This window comes from Camelus dromedarius, chromosome 4 (genome assembly GCF_036321535.1).
Source record: "Camelus dromedarius isolate mCamDro1 chromosome 4, mCamDro1.pat, whole genome shotgun sequence".
Lineage (NCBI taxonomy): Eukaryota > Metazoa > Chordata > Mammalia > Artiodactyla > Camelidae > Camelus > Camelus dromedarius.
The window spans coordinates 5405651-5432545 of NC_087439.1; the positions used below are offsets into that span (position 1 = coordinate 5405651).

At 41.1% G+C, this 26895-nt stretch overlaps 1 protein-coding gene and 1 long non-coding RNA gene across 4 annotated transcripts in view; one reads left to right on the forward strand and one right to left on the reverse strand.

Moving 5' to 3' along the window:
* UGGT1 (UDP-glucose glycoprotein glucosyltransferase 1) overlaps window positions 1–3759 on the reverse strand; it is a 106282-nt gene extending 102523 nt beyond the window's left edge. For both annotated transcript variants that reach the window (XM_031451185.2, XM_031451183.2), the window contains exon 1: window positions 3549–3759. In XM_031451185.2, the coding sequence (XP_031307045.2) occupies window positions 3549–3606 (58 nt within the window). In that variant the 5' untranslated portion in view covers window positions 3607–3759. The remainder of the gene's footprint in view (window positions 1–3548) is intronic.
* Window positions 3760–3848: 89 nt separating this feature from the next.
* LOC116152971 (uncharacterized) lies at window positions 3849–24293 on the forward strand. 2 transcript variants are annotated; one of them, XR_010380528.1, is made up of 4 exons: window positions 3849–4100; window positions 8290–8439; window positions 19872–19967; window positions 21245–24293. It is a non-coding gene; the product is annotated as an uncharacterized LOC116152971 (long non-coding RNA). The 2 variants fall into 2 exon arrangements; XR_004136588.2 differs by lacking the exons at window positions 19872–19967; window positions 21245–24293 and adding an exon at window positions 9624–15879.
* The last annotated feature ends 2602 nt before the right edge of the window (window positions 24294–26895 follow it).

Here is a 26895-nt window from a genome sequence, read left to right on the forward strand (position 1 = left end):
GAAATAGAAAAGTTGCTGTTACAAGAGTTTTAACTTTAGGCACTGCCAGTTTCTTTGGAAACAAACAAAAAAGAATGAACATCCCATTTATAAATAAGAACTTAAAAAAATCAACACCGGTAGAGATTAAGACTAAAACCTAGGGCAGACCTCTGACAATGAAACCTGCCAGCAGTGGCTCCTGGCTTGGGGATGCGGGCGTTGTGGTGACACAGGCCCCTTTCAGAATGGAGCAATAGTTATCGACATTTCCTGCAGGGGAGCAAGAAGGACCCTAGCTCTTACATCCAATGTCAGATCATTCAAAAGCTCTCTTAGACACCCTCCCCTGGAGGTCTGTGGACTGCAGCATCAGAAACCCGCACCGCATGAGAACACAGGCTAGTAAAAAAAACCTTTAGAGTCAGGGACCTGTGAGCAATTCCTGAGTTTGCTACTTGCTAGCAGTTTAACCACAGCTAGGCGCGTTACCTAGTAACTCCTCCACCCTCAGTCTCGCACACTCTAGAATAGGAGTAACAGTACCAGCCACACCAGGTCACTGGGAGACAGGGAAAGCAATGTGAAAGTCACTTCGTAAAGTGCCAAGGACTATACCAGAATCAACTGTTCCAGTAAAATGGGTCATCACAAGGAAAAGAAACAGAAAGTCATCTTCTACATTATAGAATAACCCTCATCTTTATTACATGGTCTCAAAAATAAGTCTTGGAAAGGTATCCTCTGTGGCTAGGGGAAAAAAATCCAAAAAGTTCTCCCCCAAAGTCTCTTAGCTTCTAAACTGGAGACAGCACAGGAACTATGTTGGAGCAATATTATGTTCCGGCTACGTTTACAATGTGTCCTGAGGGACCTAGACGTGCGCTCCCCCAGAAGTGGTGATTCCAGGTGAGAGATGGGATGCCACTGCGCACTGATCCACGCTGACAGCATGCACAGGGTGGGCAGGGGCCTGGGAGTGGGAGAAGGCCCCAAGAAGACACCAGCATTTACTGAGCAATGACTCCCAGCAAAATCACCCTGGACAGCGGCACTGTCAGGGCTCGGCATACACCACGTTATCCCGTCTTCCACACAACACCCAGGAGGCTGCAGCTCCCGAGGGTGGCTGCCTCGTCCTCTCTGCTCACCACAGCCAACAACAGACAGCCCACAAATACACTGCTTAAGGGATGAAACACTATCAACCCCACTTTAAAAATAAGAAAACCGAAGCTCAGAGAGGCCAAGGAACTTGCCCAACTAATAAACAGCGAAGCTTGGAGCCCACATCTGCCTATTTTTAAAAGTTCTGCAGTACCCTGCTCTCTGCCCTGGCTCTCTGGCGTTAGAAGGGGTAAGAATTCACACTGCAGACCCAGACTGAGGGAGGGCTTTATTGTGAGACCCCAGGCAAGGCCAAGGATATTCTAGGGGCAGAGTCCTTGGGACATGGGTGGCTGAGAGAGGGACAGTTTCAACCTGAAACCAAGGGTGCGGGCCTGAAGTTGCGACCAGACCAAACGGAGCAACTAGCCCAACAGACCCACACTTGGGCTGGCTTTGGGGACAGCACATGAGCTCCTCCAGAGCAGGGAGTTTCGTCTGTCACAGTCACAGGCCCAGCACAATGCTTGGAACACGGGAGGCACTCAAAATGAAATAAACAAATACGGGCTTTGTTCACCGAGGGATGAATGAAAGCCACCGGAAAAAAAGACATGGCACCAAGAGCAAAGATGCTATGAAAAGCCTAGGATTTGAGAAGGGTGAAAATGAAAACTCTACGCACTATGACTCACCCAGAGATCCCCTTGTTCCTGGGAGCACAGTACAGCACCAGTGTGGATGAGAAAGGGAGGAGAACCATACATTAGAGAAGAGCTTTCCCACCCAGACCCCACCTCCTAGATACCACAGGGGACACCAGAGGCAACAGCTGTCCAGGGAAGCAGAAGTAAGAACCTCACTGACATGGCCTTTTGTTTGAGGATGCCTTCATTTTACGAGATCTCTTATCCCCCTGACCCTCGTGGTTCTTAAATGTTGCTTGTAAAGAGGAACAGTCTCTGAAATAACTGTCAGAATCCTCAACGTGACACTGCGTGACTGTAGGCATACTGCTTGTGGCATGGTGGAGAAATTAAAAACAATCTTCAGTAAGTTCTAGGCCCAAATGTGTATCATCTGTAAAATCTAGTATGTGGCTCGGTTTCTCTAGTTTAAATTAAAGACACTCAATTTTGCTTATTTACCTACAGCAAGGTATCAGAAATGTTAATCAAAATTATATCATGGCAAATGCTTTTTGCTTTAGGAAAACAGAAGAGATATAAATTTCTACGTCATTACCAACTTTTTCTTTTTCTATTTTTACGCTGAAGAAAACAGCTAGCAAACTTCCAAAAATCAACTTGCAGCCTGCAAGTTAATAGCTATTTGAGTTTCCACATATATGGTAACAGCAAGGAAAAAACATTAGGAAGCACCCTTCCTGAGAAATAAATTTATTTCTGAAATAATTAAACTTAATATACATTTATACATATTTGTTAAAAACCCATTTCCTGTGAGCCACATAAATCTAATTTCTGATTAAAAGATAATACACATCTGATATGAAAATGATCACAAGTAACTGCACAAAAGGTCTAACAGAATTTTCTCCATAGTTCAATTTATTCCCCTCAAGTTAAACGTGCTCTGTGAAGGTGCCACGCTGCTGTACAAAGCCATATTTATTTCCTACTTATTGTAGGAGTTTCAGCCAAATTTATCAAAGCAAGTCAAGTAGAAAGGCTACAATCATCCCTAATTTTGTGATGCTGTTATATAGCTATCTAAAACGTCTTCAAACATCACACTAAAATTGGCTGGCCAGGTGCACGATGAATGTTTCCAAAATAGTGTGGCATAGTAAAGCGTAAGACCTCAGGACTTCAAATGAACAAAATAAGCCAATTCTCAAGTTGGGCAAGAAATGGAAAACAATCCAGAGATTCCGGCCAAGGAACGCGAGCAGCTCACACCCATAACTTATTGGCGATGGACGCGGATCTTATTCTTCCGGCAGGTCCCACACGAAAAGTGAAACCGGATCACTCAATTTCCATCCAACAGATCCCCACATTAATTGAAAACGGCAACCAGTATTCATCACCCGAATTCATTTTAGGGAAGACCGAGATCTACAAAAAGATCCAGTCGTTCTCCAGTCGGGGTCCTGCAAATTGCTGGTCCTCCACCCAGTCAGGGTCAGGCTCGGGCTAAATTCAGGTTAGGGCACTTCCCCCACCTCCTCCTGCACTTGGGCACACGGGTCTCAGAGCTCTTCAAGCAGGGCTCTCAACGGCTCCAGAGAGCCGCGGCCACCCTGGCAGAAAAGGCATCCTGCCCAGAGGACACTGAGGGGCAACTTGGGGCGCTCACAGGGAGGGGGAGGGCTAGGGCATGGGAGGGAAACTGAGTCAGGGAAGAAAGCGAAGCTCAAGGTGACCCGGACTCAGAGTGGCCTCGCGCCCAGACCCTCGCCCGGTCCGCGCGACCTCCCCCCGCCACCCCGGGGGTACCTGTCACCGGCCGCGCGGCGGCGGCACACGCGCCGCTCGCATCCCCTCTCCACCCCATGTCGGGACCGCACTCCGTCCGCCACGGCACCTGCCACAACGCCTGGGCGGGGCGGGGCGGCGGCGGAGGCTGCAGCAGCTGCGCCAGTAAGCAGCCGACACGCGCCTTTCCCGCGGCTCCGCTCGCAAGCCGGCCTCGCACAGCAAGCGCCCGGCCGCCGACCGCCCTTTACTTCCGCTTCCTACTCGCCAGCCTCGGAGGACTTCCGGCTACCGAGTCGTGGTCGGGCCGCCCAGAGCGCCGCGCGCGCCGCCATCTTACATCTGAGGAGGCCCGCCTTTCCTTGCTTCCTGCCGTCAGAGTGGTCGAAGAGGCAGTCGTCGTCCAGGTTCCGGGGAGACTTATCGGGCTGACCGCTGAGACCCAAAAGCTTTACCACGTGCTGAAGCCAGTTAGGGGTTTCGCACTTTTTTCTGATTTGAACTCTGGGGAGCTTCAGAGTCTACTTCCTTAAACCCTTCTATTAAAAGCACTGTTGCGCAGTGAAGGACAAGGTGACTTAATGTTTCTGAGCATCTTTGTTTTAAACCCTGAACTTCAATAGCTTTCCTCTTTCCAGGGAGCAGAGGAAAGGAATTTTTTTTTTAATTTTACGCTTTTTATGATTTATATTTTATACTTAATCTGCAAGGATTACTTTGTCTTTCTGAACTTTTTTGGGGGGTGGGGATAAAAATCAACTATGTAAACTTTGTTTTAGAATATGTGACACTGAGCAGATCATTTAGCCACCCAGGATATGTCTTTACAGTGTGTGTGTTTTAACTGTTAAGGTGAACTAAAAACCAAAAATACGTTAAGAAGTACATAAAAAGTGTAAAATTTTAACTGACTTTTGATAATATGACAGTCATTCCCTTGAGAATACCAGAATAAGGACTAAAACCGTTTATCTTAATCTGATGTGTCTGTACTGTGCTTAAGAACTGGAGCTGACTGTTGGGTTTTCTGTTCCTTGCTGGAATAAAAGGAGTTCAAATCATTGTAAGGAATGGAAAGGACCATATTAAAATGTATTTCTCGAGGGAGGTTTTGTATTAATAGCTTTCCACTGCATGTTTTCTACACCTTTTAAAATCGCTTCAGGTGATGCTTCCATAAGAAAGGAATTTTTTTAACCTTTTGGGGGGGGGCGTCTAATTAGGTTTATTTATTTATTTTTAGAGGAGGTAGTGGGGATAGAAGCCAGGACCTTGTGCATGCTAAGCTATACCTTTCTTTCCCCCCCAGGAATTTTTTTTTTAACTTTTTTATTGAGTTACAGTCATTTTACAATGTTGTGTCAAATTCCAGTGTAGAGCACAATTTTTCAGTTATACATGAACATATATATTCATTGTCACATTTTTTTCGCTGTTAGTTACCATAAGATCTTGTATATATTTCCCTGTGCTTTACAGTATAATCTTATCTATTCTACCCAGTCTGTCCCTTCTCAACCCACACCCGCTTGGCAACCACAAGTTTGTATTCTATGTCTATGAGTCTGTTTCTGTTTTGTATTTATGCTTTGTTTTTTTTAGATTCCCCATATGAGCGATCTCGTATGGTATTTTCCTTTCTCTTTCTGGCTTACTTCACTTAGAATGACATTCTCCAGGAGCATCCACGTTGCTGCAAATGGCGTTATGTTGTTGGTTTTTATGGCTGTGTAGTATTCCATCATATAAATATACCACATCTTCTTTATCCAGTCATCTGTTGATGGACATTTAGGCTGTTTCCATGTCTTGGCTATTGTAAATAGTGCTGCTATGAATACTGGGGTGCAGGTGTCATTTTGAAGCAGAGTTCCTTCTGGATATATGCCCAGGAGCGGGATTCCTGGGTCATATGGTAAGTGTAAGGAATTGTTTTTTAATTCACCACAGGACAGAGTTTACTCTTTCTGTTTTAACTTGGTTTCCTACTATTGATGCATTAACAGCACCAATGTTTACTTAGTTATAGTAAACTGTCGACTGAAGTAAAATCACACAATCTGAAGTTTGTGGGTTAAGTTTCATTTGGGGCAAAATGAGGACTATAGCCTGGGAGACAGCATCCCAGAAAGCTCTGAGAGACTGTTTCAAAGAAGCAGGGGGAACTCAATATTATATATGATTTCAGTGAAGGGGGTACATGCAGTCAAGCACGTGTTGAGACAGAGGCTGCTGCTAGTCATGAGGAGCAGATGTCACCATTAATGATTTTAGTGCTTTTCTAGATATGAGGAGGTACAAGAATTAGGCTCATAAAATCTTCTAAAAATAGCTAACTATTTGAAGGCCTGTTCAGCCGTTTTCCCAGAGCACCTCATTCCTGAACTCCTTTCAGGGCATGTTGGAGGTCAGCAGCTGCAGCAGCTCTAATTTAATCCAAGCAGAATTAGATGGCAAGTGCCAGTGTGACACAATCCTTGTAGAGGCAGATGGCAAGTGCCAATTTTTAGTTAGCAATACAGTAAGTGATCATGCATCTCTTCTAAGAAAGTTGGGTTTCTCTTTTGCTGAACCTCTCTCAGAAAATTCAGTGCTGTGTTATTTGAACCAAAACAGATTTGTCCTTACTGTTTTAACTTTTTCTTGAAATAATTACAAAGTCATAAGGAACTGCAAAAATAGTACAGCGAGGTCACATGTAGCATTTACCTGGTTCTCCTGATGCTCACAAATAGCTATACTACTGTATCAAAGTCAGAAAATTGGCATTGGTACAGTGTGTTTGTATAGTTTTGTCATTTCATCACTTGTGTCGATTTATGTAACCACTACCAAAATCAAGATATATTCCAGCACCAAAAAGATTTCCAGTGCATAAGGGGGGAGGAGAGACAAATAGTGGGGCACAGAGGATTCTCAGGGCAGGGAACCCATTCTGTATGATATTCTCATGGTGGATACATGTAGTTATACATTTGTCAAACCCAAAGACTTCACACCAGGAATGAACATCAGTTGTAACAAATGTATCACTGTGGGTGCTGGTAATGGACAAGGCTGTGCCTGTGTGGGGTTGGGGTATACTAGACGTCTGTCCTTTCTGCTGAGAATCTAGAACTGCTTTAAAAAGTAAAATATTAAAAAAGAAAACCATAAGTGTTAAAGATGGAAGGAGTATAAGAAATAATGTAATACCCTATTCTCATTGGAAAATGAGTAAAAATGAGACTCAAACTTCTAAAAATGATTAATAGACTTTATTTTTAGTAGTTTTTATTTTACAGAATAATTGAGCAGATAGTACGTACATTCTGTACATCCATTCCACCCCAATACCTGATACTCAGTACAGACTTTCCCCTATTATTAACATCTTGCATCAGGGTAGTACATCACTGTTACATCCTTATAATGGAATATGTGGAATAACTTTCTTTTTAAAAAAAACATTTATTTATTTATTATTGTATTATTTAATTTTGGCAGGGAGGAAGTAGGTAGGTTTATTTATTTTTGGAGGAGGTACTAGGGATTGAACCCAGGACTTGGTGCATGCTAAACATATTCTCTACCATTTGAGCTGTACCTTCTTCCCCAGAATAATTTTCAAATGGAATAATCCCCAAACCACAGGTCTGACAAAGGACTTATATCTAAAATACATAAAGAACTCTCTAAACGCAATATTGTAGAAATAATACTGATACATTAGTATTAACTGAAGTCCATAGTTTACATCAAAATTCACTCTTAACGTTTTACAGTTTTATGAGCTGCACAAATGCATAAAAATGTGTATCCATTATTACAATTTCATGCAGAATAGTTTCACCACTTTCCCTGTTCACCTATTCACCTCTCCCCCAAGCCTGACAACCACTGATCTTATGACCATCTGCTGTACACTGAAGATTTGCGTTCTGCCCCTAAATTCATGTGTTGAAACCTAATCTCCAGTGTGATAGTATTTGAAGGTGGGACCTTTGGGAGGTGCTAGGTCATGAGGGTGGAGCCCTCATAAATAAGACTAGTGCCCTTATAAAAAGAAAAGGACCCAGGAAGCTCCCTTGCCTTTCTGCCATCTGTGGACACAAAGACAAGTTCTTGTGTGTTGTCCACTTTTTCCATTAATGCCTTTAGCAGATTAAGCAAAGTTACTTTAACATTCTAGTCTGATAATTCCAAAATCTCTGCCATATCTGAGTCTGATTCTGATGCTTTATATCTTCAGATTGTAAGACATTCAGTTTGCCTGTTAATTTTTCCTTAAACCTAAACATGATGTACTTTGGTGAAAGGAACTGAGGTAAATAGGCCTTGGTGTGAAGTTTTGTTTTTCTGGCTAGGAGTTAGGCTCCTGTTTGCTGTAGTTGTATGTGTCAGAGACCTAAGTTTCCTCTGCTGTCTTGTTTTGGTCTCCTCTGTTGTATGTGCATTTCCCTAGAATCTGCTTCTTAAGTAGAGTCTTGAAGTTACAGTTCTTTCAGCTCTAACCCACATATTATACAAGAGCCCAGAAACGTTGGCATTTGGAATGGGGGGAGGGCTTCCAGATCTTGATTTTCCTTGAGCACTTCTATACCCCAGGGGCCTTTGTTTAACAAGACGTCTATGTCAAAATAATTTCTTTCTGTTCTTTTACTAGAGGTTCAATTTAATATGGGTTCATCCTCTCATGCCTGGGCTGATTTCAGTTATATTGTTTTTTTTTAAGCATTCGTTATTTTTAAAATTTTTAAATTTTATTTATGTATTTTAACAGAAGTACTGGAAATTGAAACCAGGAACTCATGCATGCTAAGCACATACTCTACCACTGAGCTGTACCCTCCCTGCCTCAACTATTCTTAAAGAAACTTGAATAATTACCTCTTGGTGAATATAGTTCAGATCTTCATTCTGCTAAAATAAGGTAAAATATACTTTTTTTAGACTACTTTTTAAGATTGCTTCAGGAGGTTGTGGGGAGATTTGAAGAGGACCTCCAAAGATCCTTGCCTCCTAATATCCACACCCTTTCGTGGTCCTGTGATATTGTGATTTATGAGAAATATATGTATTTGGTCATTCAGATGACAAAAATATACCTCTTATATGTATTTGGTTTTTATCCACAATTCCTGGATCATAGTTCCAAAATGCTTAGAATTTCCTAAGTGATGAGCGCTTAAAGGTGTCTTTTATATTAATGAGATAACTTTTGAAAAGCACAGAAGGTTGGGGGCTGGTTGCCAGGGGAACCAACCATGTGATTAGAGGGTTGGAACTTTCAGCACCCTCCCTCCCCCACCTCCCAGGAGGGGAGAGGGGCTGGAGGTTGAATCAATCACCAATGGCAATGATTTAATTAATCATGCCTATGTATTGAAGCCTCAAAAAAAAAAAAAAAAACTCAAAAGGGAGGAGCTGGGAGAGCTCCCGGGCTGGTGAACACATGGAGGTTTTGGGGAAATGATGCTCTCTGAGAGGGTGAGGAAGTTCTGTGCCTTTTCCCACACACCTTGCCCTATGTACCTCTTCTATCTGCCTCTGCCTAAGTTATATCCTTTAATAATAAACTGGTGATCCAGTGAATACAATGTTTCTCTGAGTTCTGTGAGCTGCTCTAGCAGGTTTATCAAATCCAAAAATAAAGTCATGGGAACCTCTGATTTATAGCCAGTAGTCTCACAACTGGCATCTGAAGTCCAAGGAGAGGGTTGTGGGAACCTCTAATCTGTAACCCATCAGTCAGAAGGACAGGCAACAACCTGGGTTTGTGACAGGTGTTTGAAGAGAGGGTGAGGAGTCAGTCCTGTAGGACTGAACCCTTAAGCTGTGGGATCTGACTCTGTCTCTAGGTAGACAGTGTCAGAATTGAGTTGAACTGTAGAATACTCCACTACTGTCCAAGAATCGCTTGGTGTTGTGTGGGAATCCTCCCCCACACTGGAATTGGGATCTGGACACTTTTAGGTCCCCTCCACACTGAACATGGATGACTAGGTAACCAATAGAAAATTGTGGAAATTATGGAGTCTGTGTTTTGAGATTAAGTCATCAAAGACATTGCTACTTTCTTCTTTCTCTCTCTTGCATCACTTGCTCTGGGATAAGCCAAAGGCCATTTTGGTGTTGAGAGTCCAGCAGCCCCAAGGAGAGGTCTGCGTGAGTAGATGGACAGGCGTCAAACTCATGGCTGTGTGTGTGTTTCCATGGCGTTGGATGCTCCTGTTGGATACTGTTTGATGGCTGCAGTCTCTGCCTGTATCTTTTTTTTAAATGTTTTTACTAAAGTGTAGTTGGTTTACAATGTTAGTTTCAGCTGTAAAGCAAAGTGATTCAGTTGTACATATACATACATATACATATTTTCTTTTCAAATTCTTTTCCATTGTATGTTATTACAAGAAATTGAATATAGTTTCCTGTGCTATATAGCAGGTCCTTGTTGTTTATCTATTTTATACATAGTAATATGTGTCTGTTAATCCCCAACCCCTAATTTGTGCCTCCTGGCCCTTTCCCCTTTGGTAACCATAGTTTGTTTTCTATGTAAATGAGTCTGTTTTTGATTTGTAAATAGAATTTGTATCAAATTTTATAGATGTGATGTATGATTTTTTAAAATTTTTTGTAAGTGATGTATGATTTTTTAAAATTTTTTACTGAAATGTAGTTGATTTACAATGTAAGTTTCAGATGTACAGCAAAGTGATTCAGTTATACATATACATCAGTATACTTTTTTTTTTTAGATTTCACATATAAGTGATATCATATGGCATTTTTCTGACTTACTTCACTCAGTATGATCATCTCTAGGTCCATCCACGTTGCTGCAAATGTCTCTGCCCATATCTTAATTGCTCTGATGAGAAGTGGCAAGCCAAAACCAGTTAAGCTCTCTGATCCCCTAAGTAGTTCCCCTGACTCACAGGAACTATGTGAGATAATGATCCTTGTTTTTTAATGCCACCATTTCAGTGTAATCTGTTACACATCCCAAGGCCACAAAGCAGCATGGCCCTGTGCCAGCACACACAGAAGGGCCTGGGGCACATCAGCCCAGGCATAACTGGAGGTGGATGGGAAAGGACTCCCCATGCTGGGAGTAGAGGCAGCAGCTGGAAATTGTATCCTCATCACTCTGACCAGAAATAGAGGTTTGATGGGAAGCAGTCCATGCTAGTTTTATGTAATTTCTGAGGAATCCCTTTTCCACATGGTCTATAGCTCAAAGATGCTTTGGAAAGAAACCCTCTATTCACTGGGAATTCTTTTTTGTTTTTCTTACTATTGTGTCTTTGTAAACAGTCTTGTAGAAAAAAAAATGTGTAACATCCCAGAACCCCAGACTGTTTGAACATGAGATGAGGCCCTTCCATAGCAGCTGTATTTTAATGGTACTGTCTAGAACGATCTAGAACCCTGTTTAGACTGCAACAGACAGTAAGTAACGTTTCATTGTGACCTAATGCTCTAAATGTATGTAGAAAACTGAAAAATATTTTGTGAAGCAACACTTCAAACTTGCACATTTGATCATGTAAAAACATTGCAAAGTTGATATTCAAATATTATTCTATTCATATGTATATATAACCCAGGAAAAACATAAACAGTACAAAAACAAAAAATTAGAAATGGCTTTGTTTAATGACAGTTCATGAATGTATTTCAGCCCCAAACACACAAGGACAAAGCTACTGTGCACATATCTGGTTGAGACTTATCTGAACATTCATAATTAAAACTCAGTGGAAACCATAAGTAAAATAAAAAGACAACCTACGGAATGGGAGAAAATATTTGCAAATGAAACCGACAAAGGCTTGATCTCCAGAATATATAAGCAGCTCATATGACTTAATAAGAAACAACCAAACAACCCAATCCAAAAATGGGCAAAAGACCTAAACAAGCAATTCTCCAAGGAAGATATACAAATGATCAATAAGCACATGAAAAAATGCTCAATATCACTAATTATCAGAGAAATGCAAATCAAAACTACAATGAGGTATCACCTCACACCAGTCAGAATGGCCATCATTCAAAAATCCACAAATGACAAATGCTGGAGAGGCTGTGGAGAAAGGGGAACCCTCCTACACTGCTGGTGGGAATGCAGTTTGGTGCAGCCACTATGGAAAACAGTATGGAGATTCCCCAAAAGACTAGGAATAGACTTACTGTATGACCCAGGAATCCCACTCCTGGGCTTATATCCAGAAGGAACCCTACTTCAGGATGACACCTGCACCCCAATATTCATAGCAGCACTATTTACAATAGCAAAGACATGGAAACAGCTTAAATGTCTATCAACAGATGACTGGATAAAGAAGAAGTGGTATATTTATACAATGGAATACTACTCAGCCATAAAAACTGACAACATAATGCCATTTGCAGCAACATGGATGCTCCTGGAGAATGTCATTCTAAGTGAAGTAAGCCAGAAAGAGAAAGAAAAATACCATATGAGATCACTCATATGTGGAATCTAAAAAACAAAAACAAAAACAGAAAAAACAAAGCATAAATACAAACCAGAAATAGACTCATAGACATAGAAATACAAATTTGTGGTTGCCAAGGGGGCGGAGGGTGGGAAGGGATAGATGGGATTTCAAAATTGTGGAATAGATAAACAAGATTATACTGTATAGCACAGGGGAATATACACAAGATCTTATGGTAGCTCACAGAGAAAAAAAGTGACAATGAATATATATATGTTCATGTATAACTGAAAAATTATGCTCTACAGTGGAATTTGACACAACATTGTGAAATGACTATAAATCATAATAAAAACTCAGTGGAAGACATTAAAAACAAACTCATGGTTACCAGAGGGGAAAGGGAGTGGGAAGGAATAAATTGGGAGTTCAAGATTTGCAGGTACCAACTACTATACATAAAATAGATAACCAACAAGTTTCTACTGTATAGCACAGGGAACTATATTCAATAACATGTATAGTAACCTATAATGAAAAAGAATATGAAATGGAATATATATATATGTACATGTATGACTGAAACATGATGCTGTACACCAGAAATTGGCACAACATTGTAAACTGACTATACTTCAATTGAAAAAAAACCTCAGTGAAAAATCTCATACTTGCTAAAGATAGATAAAATTCTCATGCATTTCACAGGTGTGAATTCTGTTCATGTTAATAACATCTTGATAACAGTCAAACTGTCATTTACTGGTAAATCAAATGACACCTGTAAACAAAAGCTTGAAACACCAGTAGTAGCCAATGTACCTCCCTGGCACTGTCTCACTCAGAAACTTGTCACGACTGGCATCAATATTTGTCACAATGGGTGCAGTTTGGGGGTAAGAATCTGTGAAATGCACTGTGATAATTTTCTGTTCTTTTTTAAATAGTTGTCATAGCCCATGGATTTGGAGGGTTGTGATCTGCAGATTTGAAAACACTGGGTTAGAAGCTTTCAGCTTTTGCACAGATGCTGCATATGGTTTCCTGCTGGTATTAGTTTCCTGTTGCTGCTGTAACAAACTACCACGAACCTAATGGCTTAAAATGACACATTCCCTTACAGTTCTATAGGTCAGGAATCTGACATGGGTCCTCCTGGGCTGCATTCCTCTCTGGGGGGTCTTGGGAAGGACTCACTTCCTTGCTTATCAAGGCTTTCACAGAATTCAATTCCGTGTTGTTGTTGGATTGAGGTCTCCACTTCCTTGCTGGATGTCATCTCAGGCTACCCTTAGCTCCCAGAGGCCTCTCTCCCATCCACACACACACACACACCCTGCAGCTCAGAGCCAGTAACAGGGCACTGAATCTTTCTCTTTGTCCGTTCTTGCATTTGTCCCACTGCAACTTGGAAAGGTTCCGCACTTTTAAGGACTCGTGCGATTAGATTGTGCCCACTTAGATAATCTCCCCATCTCAACCTCCATACCCTTAGTCACATCAACAAAGTTACTTTTTCCATGTAAAGTAACATTTACAGATTCCAGAGATTAGAGCATAGAAAATATTGGGACTATTAGTCTCCCGACTGCACTAACTTCTAGGCATGTGCTTACCTATGTACATTTTATTGATAACAAAGCTTTGGATTGCTGAACATAAGTATTTATCATCCCTGAGGAGGTTTTAGATGCAGGGCTTTTGGGAACATGAACCTTATAAGTTCCATCTGGTGCTTTCTCCATAGACCTCAGAAAGCCATTTGCTTTTCCAGAAGGTGTTTAACACTGATACATAAATCTGCATACACACAAAAGCACACAGGACTCACATTTAGGTGGAAACTCAGAATAATATTAAAGATAAAAAGGAAACATGGAATGTCGGCTCATCAATTGTACCAGATACACTACACTGATGAGGGATTTTGAGGGTAGGGGAGTATATATGTGTGGGTGGGGAGGTCTATGTGGGAACTCTGTATTTTCTGCTCAATTCTGCTGTAAACCTGAAACTGCTCTAAAAAAAAAAAATCTATTAAAAGAAAAAAGTTCTCATCATAAGAAAAAAACTGTAACTATGTATGGTGGTGGGCGTTAACTAGACTTACTGTGGGTATCATTTCACATTATAAACATATATTGAATCATTATGTTGTATACCTGAAACTAATATCATGTTATATGTCAATTATATCTCAATAAAAATTTTTTAAAAAGAAACATGGAAAAACAATCAGGTCCTGCTGTATAGCCCAGGGAACTATATTTAATAATTTGCAATAACCTGTAATGAAAAAATATGAAAAAGAATGCATATATATATGTATAACTGAATCACTATACTGTAGACCAGAAATTAACAACATTGTAAATCAGCTATGCTTCAATTAAAAAACAAGAGATTTTGGAGGCTTGAGCCGTGGGCACCAGAAAGGATACAGGAGGTACCTCCACAGCTGACACAGGATGGCCTGCGGCCTCAGGGAAGATGCTTTGGGAACAGGATCAGGAAGCATTCAGGACACCAGGACCCTAAATGAGCCTGGACAGCAGCACAGGGGCAGTTCAGTCCAGGCTGGCGCTGGAGGTACCACCCAGGCCACATTCAGGAAGATTAATGAAAGTTCTGCTGTGGAATAGTGGTAGGAGGTCCTTCCGTGCTCTCCAGCCAATGTACTGCTGCTTTATTTTACTTCTATGTGAACCAAGACTTTGCCTCATCACAGAAGATCCAGAAACTTCATATCTTCCACACTGCTCAGAGCTCCATGACAGTTAATTGGGGAGAAATTGCATCTGAGTGTCTGCCCTACATTGCAGATTTGCTGTCTGTCACCTTCAAATTTTCCTTTTCACATCTAACAAATTACAAGTAAAGACTGGCTGGGGGGAGAAGGAATATCTCAGTGGTAGAGTGTGTACCTAACATGCACGAGTTCCTGGGTTCAGTCCCCAGTACCTTCATTAAAATAAAATAAATAAACCTAAATAAATAAATAAATAAACTTCACGTATTACAATAATCTCTCAGTTCATCCATGTTGCTGCAAATGGCATTATTTCATTCTTTTCATGGCTGAGTAGTATTCCATTGTATATATGTACCATGTCTTCTTTATTTAGTCACGTACTGATGGACATTTAGATTACTTCCATGTCTTGGCTATTGTAAATAGTGCTGCTATGAATATTGGGGTGCTTGTACCTTTTTGAATTTGAGTTTTCTCTGGATATACACCCAGGAGTGGGATTGCTGGATCATATGGTAATCAGTTGCATTTCTATAAACTAACAATAAACTATTAAAATGAAAAATTAAGAAAACAACATTTACAATTGCATTAAAAAGAATAAAATACCTAGGAATAAATTTAACCAGGAAGTGAAAGATCTACTCTGAAAAACTATAAAACATTCATAAAAGAAATTGAAGAAGACACAAATAAATGGAAAGATATTCTGTGCTCATGGATTAGAATTAGTATTCTTAAAATGTCCATACAACCCAAGCTATCTACAGATTCAAGGCAATCCCTATCAATATTCCAATCGCATTTTCACAGAAATAGAACAAACAATCCTAAATTTTATATGGAAACCCACAAAAGGCCCCAAATAGCTACAACAATCTTGAGGAAGAAGTTCAAAGTAGGAGATATCAAGCGTCCCAATTTCAAATGATACTACAAATCTACAGTAATCAAAACAGTATGGTACTGGCACAAAAACACACAAAGATCAATGGAAAAAAGAAGAGAGCCCAGAAGTAAACCTACACATTTTTGGTCAATTAATCTATGAACAAGGAGGCAAAAATAAACAATGGAGAAAAGATAGTCTCTTCAATAAGTGGTGTCAGGAAAGCCAAACAGCTACATGTGAAAAAATGAAGTTAGAGCAATTTTTAACACCATATACAAGAATAAACTCAAAATGGTTTAAAGACCTAAACATAAGAGCAGAAACCATAACACTCTTAGAAGAGAACATAGGCAAAACACTCTTTGACATAAATCATAGCAATATTTTTTTGGATCTATCTCCAAAGGCAAAGGAAACAAAAGGAAAAATAAATAAATGAGACCTAATTAAACTTAGAAACTTTTGCACAGCAAAGGACACCACTGACAAAATGAAAAGACAATCTACTGAATGGGAGAAAGTTATTTTCAAATGATATGACTGATAGGGGTTAATATCTGAAATATATAAACAGCTCATACAACTCAATGTCAAAAAAAAAAAAAAACACCCTCATTAAAAACTGGACAGAAGACCTGAATAAACATTTTTCTGAAGAAGACATACAGCCAGCCAACAGGCACAGGAAAAGATGCTCAACATCACTCATCACCAGAGAAGGGTAAATCAAAGCCACAATGATAAACAACAAAGTCCCGCTGTACAGCACAGGGAAGTATATTCAATACCTTGCAATAACCTATAATGAAAAAGAATATGAAAAAGAATATATACTTATGTATAACTGAATCATTATGCTGTACACCAGAAACTAACACAATATTGTATACCAACTATACTTCAATAAAACACACACACACACACACACACATAATGTGATATCACCTCACGCTTGTCAGAATGGCTATCATCAAAAAGAGCACAAGTAACAAATGTTGGTGAGGATATGGAGAAAAGGAAACCCTTGTACACTGTTGGCGGGAACATAAATGGGTGTAGTCCCTATGGGAAACAGTATGGAGTTTCCTCCAAAAAACTAAAAATAGAACAACTGTATGATCCAGCAATTCTACTCCTGGGTATATATCCTAAAAAAAACAAAAACCACTCATTAAAAAAACACCTGCACCCCAATGATGGTCACTACATCATTATTTACAATAGTCAAGATATGGAAGCAACCTAAATGCCTATCAGCAGATGACTGGATAAAGATGTGGTGTGTGTATGTATTATACATATATATAATGGAATATTACTCAGCCACAAAAAAGAGGCAGTAGACATACTACTTGGTATTTTTAACATGAAGAAGTTTTATGTCATTAACTTTAGACTCTATTAACTACTAATCTAGTGAGTTAGATTATGTGGTTGTCAGACTCTGTCTCTGAGCCTCCCACTCCCTACTGCACTTCTAGAGTGAGAGTTGATATTTTGGGAGTGCCCCTCAAAAGGCACCACTCAGACCTCAGCTGCTTTCCTGCACTTACGCTCCTGTCCCTCAGGTCCTAGGGGGATCCACGGGCAGCTGTGTGAATCACTCACCAAACGTGTGCCGGCGTCTCACAACTCTGCGACTCCAAGGTCCTGTGCAAATCACTTGTAGGTTTCACTGGGAATAAAAAACTCTGCCCCTTCCTTAGCACTCACTACTTTTTTTTCCCAATTTTTTTTATTGTGGCAAAATACACATAACATAAAATTTACCATCCTAACCATTTTCAAGCAATTAAGCATTTTTAACCATTTAGCCAATTTTTCATAAATCCTTATTAAAAAGATATAGGAGAAGAGTTCCTGTGATCTGCACTCTGCTTATGGTGTCTGGTGCTGAAACTGGCTTCAGGAAAGGGCTGAGTCTCATCTTCTAACACCACTTAAGTTGAATAATGTCAGAGTGGAAAGCATGTCCCAATAGTCTGGTCTGCTGGGGAAGATTATTTGAGTGTATAAAGAAGGAAGCCCCCAGGTTTTATGATCTCCATGGCTTTGATTAGACCAGAGAGCAGTCACCTAGGTCACCGAAGGGATACAGATTCAGTCCTGAGAGGATGGTTGGGTTCATCACGATTTCATCAGGAAAACAGAAGCCACTCCAGAGAGTCTAAGGAAAAATAAGAGGTTTACACAACTGTGCTGAGAAGATGCCAAGATGGCCCCAGTGGTCCCCTCTCCTGGTGTGTACACCTCATGTAATCCCATTTCCATAAATATGGACTGGCCTAGCAACTTGCTCCTAACCGGCAGAATGCAACAAAGAGATGCATTCTAAGAACATCAAAGGAGGTCACCTTGGTGAGTAGGATACAAGAGATTGTGACATCATCGTGCGAGGGGACTGTTTCTCCTGCCTCTTCTATTTGTGTTGATAAAACAAGCAGTCGTGTTGGAAAGATTCAATGGCACAGAACTAGGGTGGCCTCCAGCCAACATCTAGCTGGAAACGTCACTCCAGCAGACCACAAGGAACTGAATTCTGCCAATAATCACTCAAGCCTGGAAATGAATCTTTCCCCACTCAGACCTTCAGATGAAGCCCCGACCAACACCTTGGTTTTCAGTTCAGCTTTGTGAGAAACTCTGAAGCAGAGGACCCAGCGAGGCCATGGCCAGACTTCTGGTTCAAAGAAATGGGGAAGTAATACACGCCATTTATTTTAAGCTGCAATTTATGGTCATTTGTTTTGTAGTAACAGATAACTAACAGAATAATTATTGGGCTTTGTAATAACCTCTAATGAAAAAAATATGAAAATGAATATATGTGTGTATGTGCATGACTGGGACATTGTGCTGTTCACCAGAAATTGGCACCTTGTAACTGACTGTATTTCAATAATAAAATAAATTTTAAGAAACAGAATAATTATCGCGAGGCTCAGGGAGTGAATGTCCGGGGGGCTCCTACTGTCTTAGCTGCCTACAGCACCAACGTGGTAAAGAACTTCTGCCCTGAATCTGAAATTGCTACCATGGATTCTCTTCTGCCTTCAAAATCTTGTGCAAAGGAGAACATGAGTCTGGAGCATCTTGGATGCCATAAAATAAGGAAGGGCTTGAATAAATATGGGGGAATGCTGAAAGAACACACAGCCAACCAGAAGCTCCCAATGGCCAATGCTCAAGCAATTTGGGAAAGAAACTAAGTAATGATAGTAGGAGACAATAACTCATAGCATACACTAAATATTCATGACTCCATACTGATATTAATTAATAATTGGAGAGAAGGGACAGCTTTTCCTTATGGAAGAATACCAACTATAAATGTAGAAGGAATAAGAGAAATGTAAAGTAACCATCAGCAAACACCATAGCAACAATTTCTGGAGGCAGGTTTCACCAAGGGATGCTAAAATCTGTGGGCAGAACAGGATGTGAGCATCATCTCAGAATAACTCCTGTAGGACATTTATCAACTACAAAGGGGGAAAATTGGTAATTTTACCTGGAAGAAACCCAGCAAATAACACCTTAACCAAGTGGTCCAGGTCCACCTCCTGATACGACACACTGAGAAGTACACAACAGCCCATATATAGTTTCAGTCAAATCACAAGAAAATATCAGACAAACCCAAACTGAGAGAGATTCTACAAAATTCCTGACAAATGCTCATTGGAAGTGTCAGGGTCATGAAAGGCAAGGAAATGAATTAAAGCAAAATAAAGAAAGACAAGTTGGAGGAGACAAGGATATGTAAAAACTGAATGCAATTTGGAATTCTAGAATGATTCCTGGAACATTTAAAGGAACTTAGAGGATAAACAACAAGGTTCTACTGTATAGCACAGAGTGCTATATTCAATATCTTGTAATAACCTATAATGAAAAGGAATATGAAACTGATTGTAACTGAATTCATATATAGCTGAATTACTGTGCTGTACACCCAAAATTAACATATTGTGAATTGATTCTACTTCAATAAAAATAAATAAGTGAAAATTTTTATAAGAGGACATTAGAGGAAAACTGGTGAAATTTTAAGGTCTGTGATTTAATTAATAGTATTGTACCATTGTTCATTCCTGATTTTGATCATTATACCATGATTATAGAATCTGTTAATATTAGGGAAAGTTGGGTGAGGACCCAAAAATTTATACCATTTTCACAAATTTCTGTGAGTCTTAAGTTTTTTTGAAACAGAAAACTCAACATACATACTCTTCTATTCATATTTGAAGGGCCAACAAACAGCAATCATTCCACCCTCCCGGTTCTGCCTAACATCAGAGATGCCCTCATGCCATCAGAGATGCTCTTCTGCTTTCCCCAGGAAGGTGAGCTCCTGAGTCCTACAAGTCATTGTGATATTCACTCCTTCTCTAGATCAATTGCAGTCCACTTTTGCTATATTGTCATCTAAAGCCTGAATTACAAGGTTACTATTAACAAATACAACTTAAGTTCAGTACTAGCATATCATGCAGAACCACCTATAAACCCAGCCTGAGGGAAAACCTAGTCTTTCTCAGTCATTTGATCATAGGAAACTCCCCCAGGAAGCCAGAATGTGGGTTGAGAGAGCGGTGTCGATGCAGCAGGAGGAACTACCCGGGAACCTAAGCCCTCACAACTCCCTTGTGTCTTCAGGACATGTTCATGCGCAATCTTATACATTCTGCTTCTGCTTGATGTTGAATTGCTGGTACGCACGACCAAGTTTATGGCGTCAGAGATCCAATAACACTCAGATCATGACCAGCTTTACAGCTTCAAATAACACTTAGATCATGACCAACTGAGATCAGATAATAACTTGGCTTCCCTTTGGTCTCTACGAGGCCTAAGGAGTAAGTTAGGAGCTGTTCCTCAAAAAAAAGGAGATGGCATTCAGAAGATAACATTACTTTGCTCCAAAAGCCTGGAAGTCTGAGCTGAGATTCCCTATTGGGGTTTTCCGGAAGCCCCATCATAGCCATCCAACTGTGAGATACTTTGGAACCGTTGAATCTGCTGGGTTATTAGCCTCGAGTGGCGGGGCAGCTAACAGTAAAGTGAAAGAAACTGTCATGCCTTCTCTTGCTCAAAATGGAAATAGTGTGTAGGACTCAGTAAGTGGGTCAGAAGACACACTCAAATGCATATGTTGCCTCCAGAATCCAAAGTGACCCACTGAAATGTTATGCCTCTTTGTTAGTGGTGGGGGCGCACACACTGCAATTATTCGTTTCATTCAGGGGTTGGGGGGCGTATCTCAACTTACCCTCAGACCAAAGAACCTCTAGAAATGTCAACAAAGTGACAACCTTTTGGATTTTTATGAGGTTTACCTCCTACCTCAGACATGCACATGTCTTAAAATGAAATCTAGGGTATTTGAAGCACCTTCATTATCAGATCCAAACAGTGTCACGTGCTCACTGTCATAGGCCAGAATGATGACCTGATTTAAGAAGATTGTTTCCTGCGGGCTGCATTATGACACAGAGCCAATTCAACATCTTTGAGGAAAGATAAGTATACTGCTGCTATGGTTGTCAGGTCAAAACGAGTAACTTCTGATAGTTTTTTTTAATTGATATTTTTTAATTTTTTATTTTATTTAATTTGCCAGGTCAATTGCTGCAAACCAGTTACCAGATATGCCAATTTGCTCTGAAAAGACAATATTATGAAATCCGATGCAACTGGAATTAAATTGGCAATAATTCTCTGTTCTCCAAAATCAGTCCTTTGCACAAAACTAACAGGCATGACAAATGGGGAACCATTACCCTTGTGTCTTTCTTTTCTTTCCTGGTGATGTTAAGGTCTGAAATTTCCCACAGCATGCTGTATTTCTATTGTGGTGTGTCAGGGTAACTCCTGGGTCTCCCCTTGGCACTTCCTACCGTAATAGCAACCTTCTCTACGGGTCAGAGAGCCACTGTGGGCTTTTACCAACTATTGTGTTCAGAGAAAAAAAATACAGAGAGTGTTCACAGCCCACTAGACCTACTGTGAGGTGGACATGGACAAAACTCCATTTATCATATGACTCCAGAAGTCACCCATCTGACTAGTAAAAGGCAAAGTCTCATAGTTTGGAGATCAGAAGCTTAAAATGGGTCAGCAGGGCTGCATTCTTTCTGGAGGCTCTGAGGAAGAATCAATTTCTTTGTGTTTCTCAGCCCTAAAGGGCCTCTCTCTTTCCTTGGACCTCGGCTCCACACACTTTGACCTCTGCTTTTGTCCTCATATCCTCTTCTCTCTCTGACCCACCTGACTCCCCCTTATAAGAATCTGTATGGGAGGAGGGTATAGATCAGTGGTAGAGTGCCTGCTTGGCGTGCACGAGGTCCTGGGTTCAATCCCCAGTACCTCCATTAAATAAATAAATAAACAAACAAACCCGATTACCCTCCCCCTGAAAAAAATGACCCTTGTGATTACATTAGCCCCATCTGGGTAATTTAGGCTACTGTTTCCATCTCAAGATCTTTAAGGACACCTGCAAAGTCATATATTCACAGGTTCCATTCTATTCTGGGGCTTAGGTAATGAACTAATGTGGGAGGGCTCTTCAGCACACCACACAACGGTTCATCATAAAACAGCATCAATTAAGTGACAGCATACAGTAACGCTTGGAAATTCTTGGTGTTTTCCTTCGCACAATACACAATTACTCTGGTAAATGGCCACAGATCCCGTGCGGAAGGCCTGGAAGAAAAATAGCAGTTCACACTTGTGGCCACGTGGCAGGGTCTTTCCTCGGAGAGTTTTCCCTGCCCTTCAACTGAAGGCGCCCTAGGTTTGCAAACCAGCTCAGGTGTGAGAATCAGGTGAGAGACTCTACAGTGTACGGCTCAGATCAGCTCTGTGGACACCACCACTAGGACGTTTAATACCAAGTAAGTCTTTAGTGGAATTCTCATATATTTTTATTCCTCATCATGTTTAATAAGCCAACAGCAAGGCCATCTTGAGTGAGCCATTCTGATTATTGATCCATCTATGCTTGCTGTCCCCTATGTAACCATGGCTGTTTTTAATGGTATTTGGCCTGTGTCTGGCTTCTCAAGCAGAATCAGGACCAGGCCCAGGAGAAGCATAAACGGCAGGCCCAGGGACTGGCCCTTGGGAAGAACTTGGCACCTGGTGCCTGCCCCTACTGATGTGGTGCTGGAAGGCCAATCCTCCAACTGAATAACAAATGGCCTGGGGTCCTTGGGGATGGGGAGCTCATCAGAGCCACTTCTACGGTATTCAAGTTTGCTATAGGAGAACGTTCTTATTCTCAGGAAATGCATACTGAAGTATTTTAGGATGAATCATCTTTAAAAAAAACTTTATTATGGTATGATTCTTGCAAAGTAAACTACACATATTTGAGATAAACAATTTGATGAGTTTTGATAGATGTATACACCCATGAAACCACCACCACAATCAAGATAGCTAACGTTTCCATCACTCCCCAACAGGTGCAAATTTTGAACTCCCAATTTATCCCTTTCCACCCCCTTTACCCCCGGTAGCCATAAATTTGTTCTCTATGTCTGTGAGTCTGTTTCTGTTTTGTAAATAAGTTCATTTGTGTCCTTTTTTTAAAAGATTCTACATATAAGCTGTATCATATGGTATTTTTCTTTCTCTTTCTTGCTTACTTCACTTAAATGAAAATCTCCAGGTCCATCCACGTTGCTGCAAATGGTATTATTTTATTCTTTTTTATGGCTGAGTAGTATTCCATTGTATAAATATACCATATTTTCTTTATCCAGTCATCTGTCAATGGACATTTGGGTTGTTTCCATGTCTTGGCTATTGTAAATAATGCTGCTGTAAACATTGGGGTACATGTGTCTTTTCGAATTACATTTTCCTCTGGATATATGCCCAGGAGTGGGATTACTGGATCATACAGTAAGTCTATTTTCAGTTTTTTGAGGAATCTCCATACTGTTTTCCACAATGGCTGCACCAAACTGCATTCCCACCAACAGTGTAGGAGGGTTCCCTTTTCTCCACATCCTCTCCAGCATTTATCATTAGTGGACTTTTAAATGATGGCCATTCTGACTAGAGATATCTAGTGTGAGATGATATCTCATTGTTTTGATGTGCATTTCTCTAACAATTCGTGATGTTGAGCATCTTTTCATGGGCTTGTTGGCCATCTGTAGGGTGAGTCATCTAGATAGCTGGACTGACTTTCTAATGGTCTAGAGGGAAAGAGTGAGTGTAGACAAACACAATCACATAGAAAAGGATGAGTGAGGGCACAAGGAAAGCAGATGTTAAAAACTCTTGTGCAAAATAGCAGAAATGGAGAACAGATTAGTGGTGGTCAGGGGTTAGGGACTGGATGGGAGGGTGTGGAGAGAGAAGGAGATGGGTATGACTGCAAGGGGGATGTTTGTGGTGATGGAACAGGGCTGTATCTTGATGGAGTTGATACACAAATCTACACATGATAAAACTGCATAGAACTTTAGACACACACAAGTGCATATAAAACTGGAAAAACCTGAGTAAGATTCGTGGATGGTACCAATGTCAATTTCCTGGTTTTGTTATAGTTATTAAGACGTTACCATTGGGGAAAACTGGGTGAAGAGTACAAGGGACCTCATTGTACTTCTTTTTATACTTTCTGTGAATCTATAATTATTTCAAAATAGAACATTAAAAAAGAAATCTTGAAAAAATTGTGTAATGTTGCAAATTGTTGAATCTAAGTGAGTGGAAACTAGCTGGTCATTATGCAACACTTTCAAATCTTCTTTGTGTTTGAAAGACTTCTAAATTAAAAAGGGAAAAAAGCAAAATAACATAGCGGTGAAGGGCTCCTAACAATCAGCTTAAAGGCAAAAAACAAAGCTAAGTGTGGTGCAGAGCATTGTTTAGTCTTAGGCAGAAGACTGAATGCGATTAGACAGACACACTGGTCCCAGACTGGTTGCTTTCCAGATATACTCACTGCATCTGTTTGTTAAAATCAGGCATCTCCATGAAGGGAGGGCTTGGGTGCTGCTGGTGAAGCCCGGCTAGGCTCAGCAGTCAAGCATCTATTTGGATCAAGACCCACTACATAGATCATTGTTGGCAGTGGGCAGAGACTGGTGGGAAGCCGACCAGACAGAGTAAATCAAGTAGGGCACTCCTGCCCAAAGGACACTAAAGGACATCAGTGAACTTAGGGTATGTGGCGGAGACAGGAGCCCCATTCCTCAGGACAGGTGGTGACCCGAAGTTCCAGCTCCCCATCCCCTGAAGGCTTAGGGCTACTCCTCCTCCTCTTCCTCTTTCCTGGGGCTCCCTCTAGAGGCCAGAGGGTGCCACTGACACAATGGCCAGGCAGGAGCCCCAGCACGTGGTGGATCACCCACCCAGGGGATGGGGGGAATGCGGGGTGGGGGGAAGATTTTGCATGGTCCTTGCCCCACCCCCACCCAGAAGGTATCACTCCATTCTTTGTGGAAACATAGAATTAACTGCCCCAGTGCAGCCAAGTGGGAGTGCTGTGTGCCTGGGGAGGCCACAGGGAGTGGAGACCCTAATTACAGTGAACTGTCAGACAACGCACTATGGGAGATGGACACACTCCACATGGCCATCGAGGGTGGGTCATGGACATGTGGACATCTTGGGTGTGGAGGGCTACAAATTCAGGCCATGATCTGGACGTCTAAATAGGAAATGAAGTGGTTTGAGAAGCCACAAAAGTAAGGCGAACACCCTCCAGAGGCAGGGGAGGTCCACAGGACCTAGAACCAAAGGGTCTCCTTCTGTGCTGCCGATGTTATGTTATCAGCTGTTTTTCTAATTGCCATCAGCTCCTCGGGTGCCTTGTGACCCAAGGCACCTTCTTCTGGCTCTTCCTCAGCATTCTAGAAGGCAGAGCCCTGTGGGGCCATTTCTCCGGCCCTTGGGCCGCCCTGCAAGAGTAGGGGTGCAAACACAGAGGCTGCCTTTGGAAAGATGTCAAGTCCAAGTTAGAACTGAAGAAGGTCCTCAGTGAAAAGAGACTGGTCAGAAGGAGAGTCTTGCTCATAACCAAAAAGATGGCAGCAGAAAGAAACAGCTAAGAAAGGACTCAGATGAAACACGGCAGAGGCAGGACCTGAGGCTATAAAAACAGAGCTGGGGAGATTTTCCTTAACCAGTTAGCTGCCACAGACACCCTTTGACAGCCTTGTAAAGTCTCAGGACCCTTCTCAGAACAATGTTCTTAAATGCATAAGCTAAAATACCTAGGGTTCCTAGGGAAACAGATTATATACAAACATGGTTATTACCAAAATATATATTTTTAAAGAATCTGTGCATAGTAACACAAGTGCTCCTTTATTAATATATTAAGGAGGGAGGATATAGCTCAGTGGTAGAGGGCCTGCCTAGTATGCATGAGGTCCTGGGTTCCATCCCCAATACCTCCATTAAATAAACAAACAAACCTAATTACCTCCCTCCTCCAAAATATATATATATAAAATAGCAAGCTAGGTCAGTAAATCTAATAACCAGTATACTTTCAATATAGGGAGAGCTGCAATTTTTATTCTGAGGTACAGCTTGTGTAATACGATATGAAAATATATGTGATTTCAATTGGTGACAAATTTACAGGGACTGTTCAGGTTACTGCAATCTGTTACTTCTATTTATAATGGAAGGAAATGGTTGTTTTCTGGTAGACTTTAGCAAAAATTAACATGTAACTTTTTTCTCTCCAAGTTCACAGGCCCTATAAATTCTGTCCCCAGACTCCACTCTGGAACACTGTTCTAGAGTCATTTTCATAAGGAACCCAAAGCCTTAGAGGCCACTTCTTTGCCTCAGCCCCTCTATGGGAAAAGTGGAGCCAAAATTTCTCTAAATTTGCCTAGTGGAAAGTTCTAGTTCAGCTGGCTGGTTTTAGAACTGGGAGGCAAAGCCCTTCATTTCTTCCAGCTCAATGTTTTTCAAACATTTTGACCAACAACCCATAACAGGAAATGTATCTTGCAGTGAGACTCAGTGCATGCACACCCAACTGAAACTAAAATTTCATAAAATAATACCCCACTGCATATAGGATACATATCGTATATAGTTTGATGGGGTTGCCATAACAAAATATCACAGATTGCGTGCCTTAAACAGCAGAAATTTATTTTCTCACATTTCTGGAGGATGGAGGTCCAAGATCAAAACGTCAGCAGGTTGGGTTTCTCCCAAGGGCTCTCTCCTTGGCTTGCGGACGGCCACCTTCTCGCTGTCCTCACACGGACTTTTCCT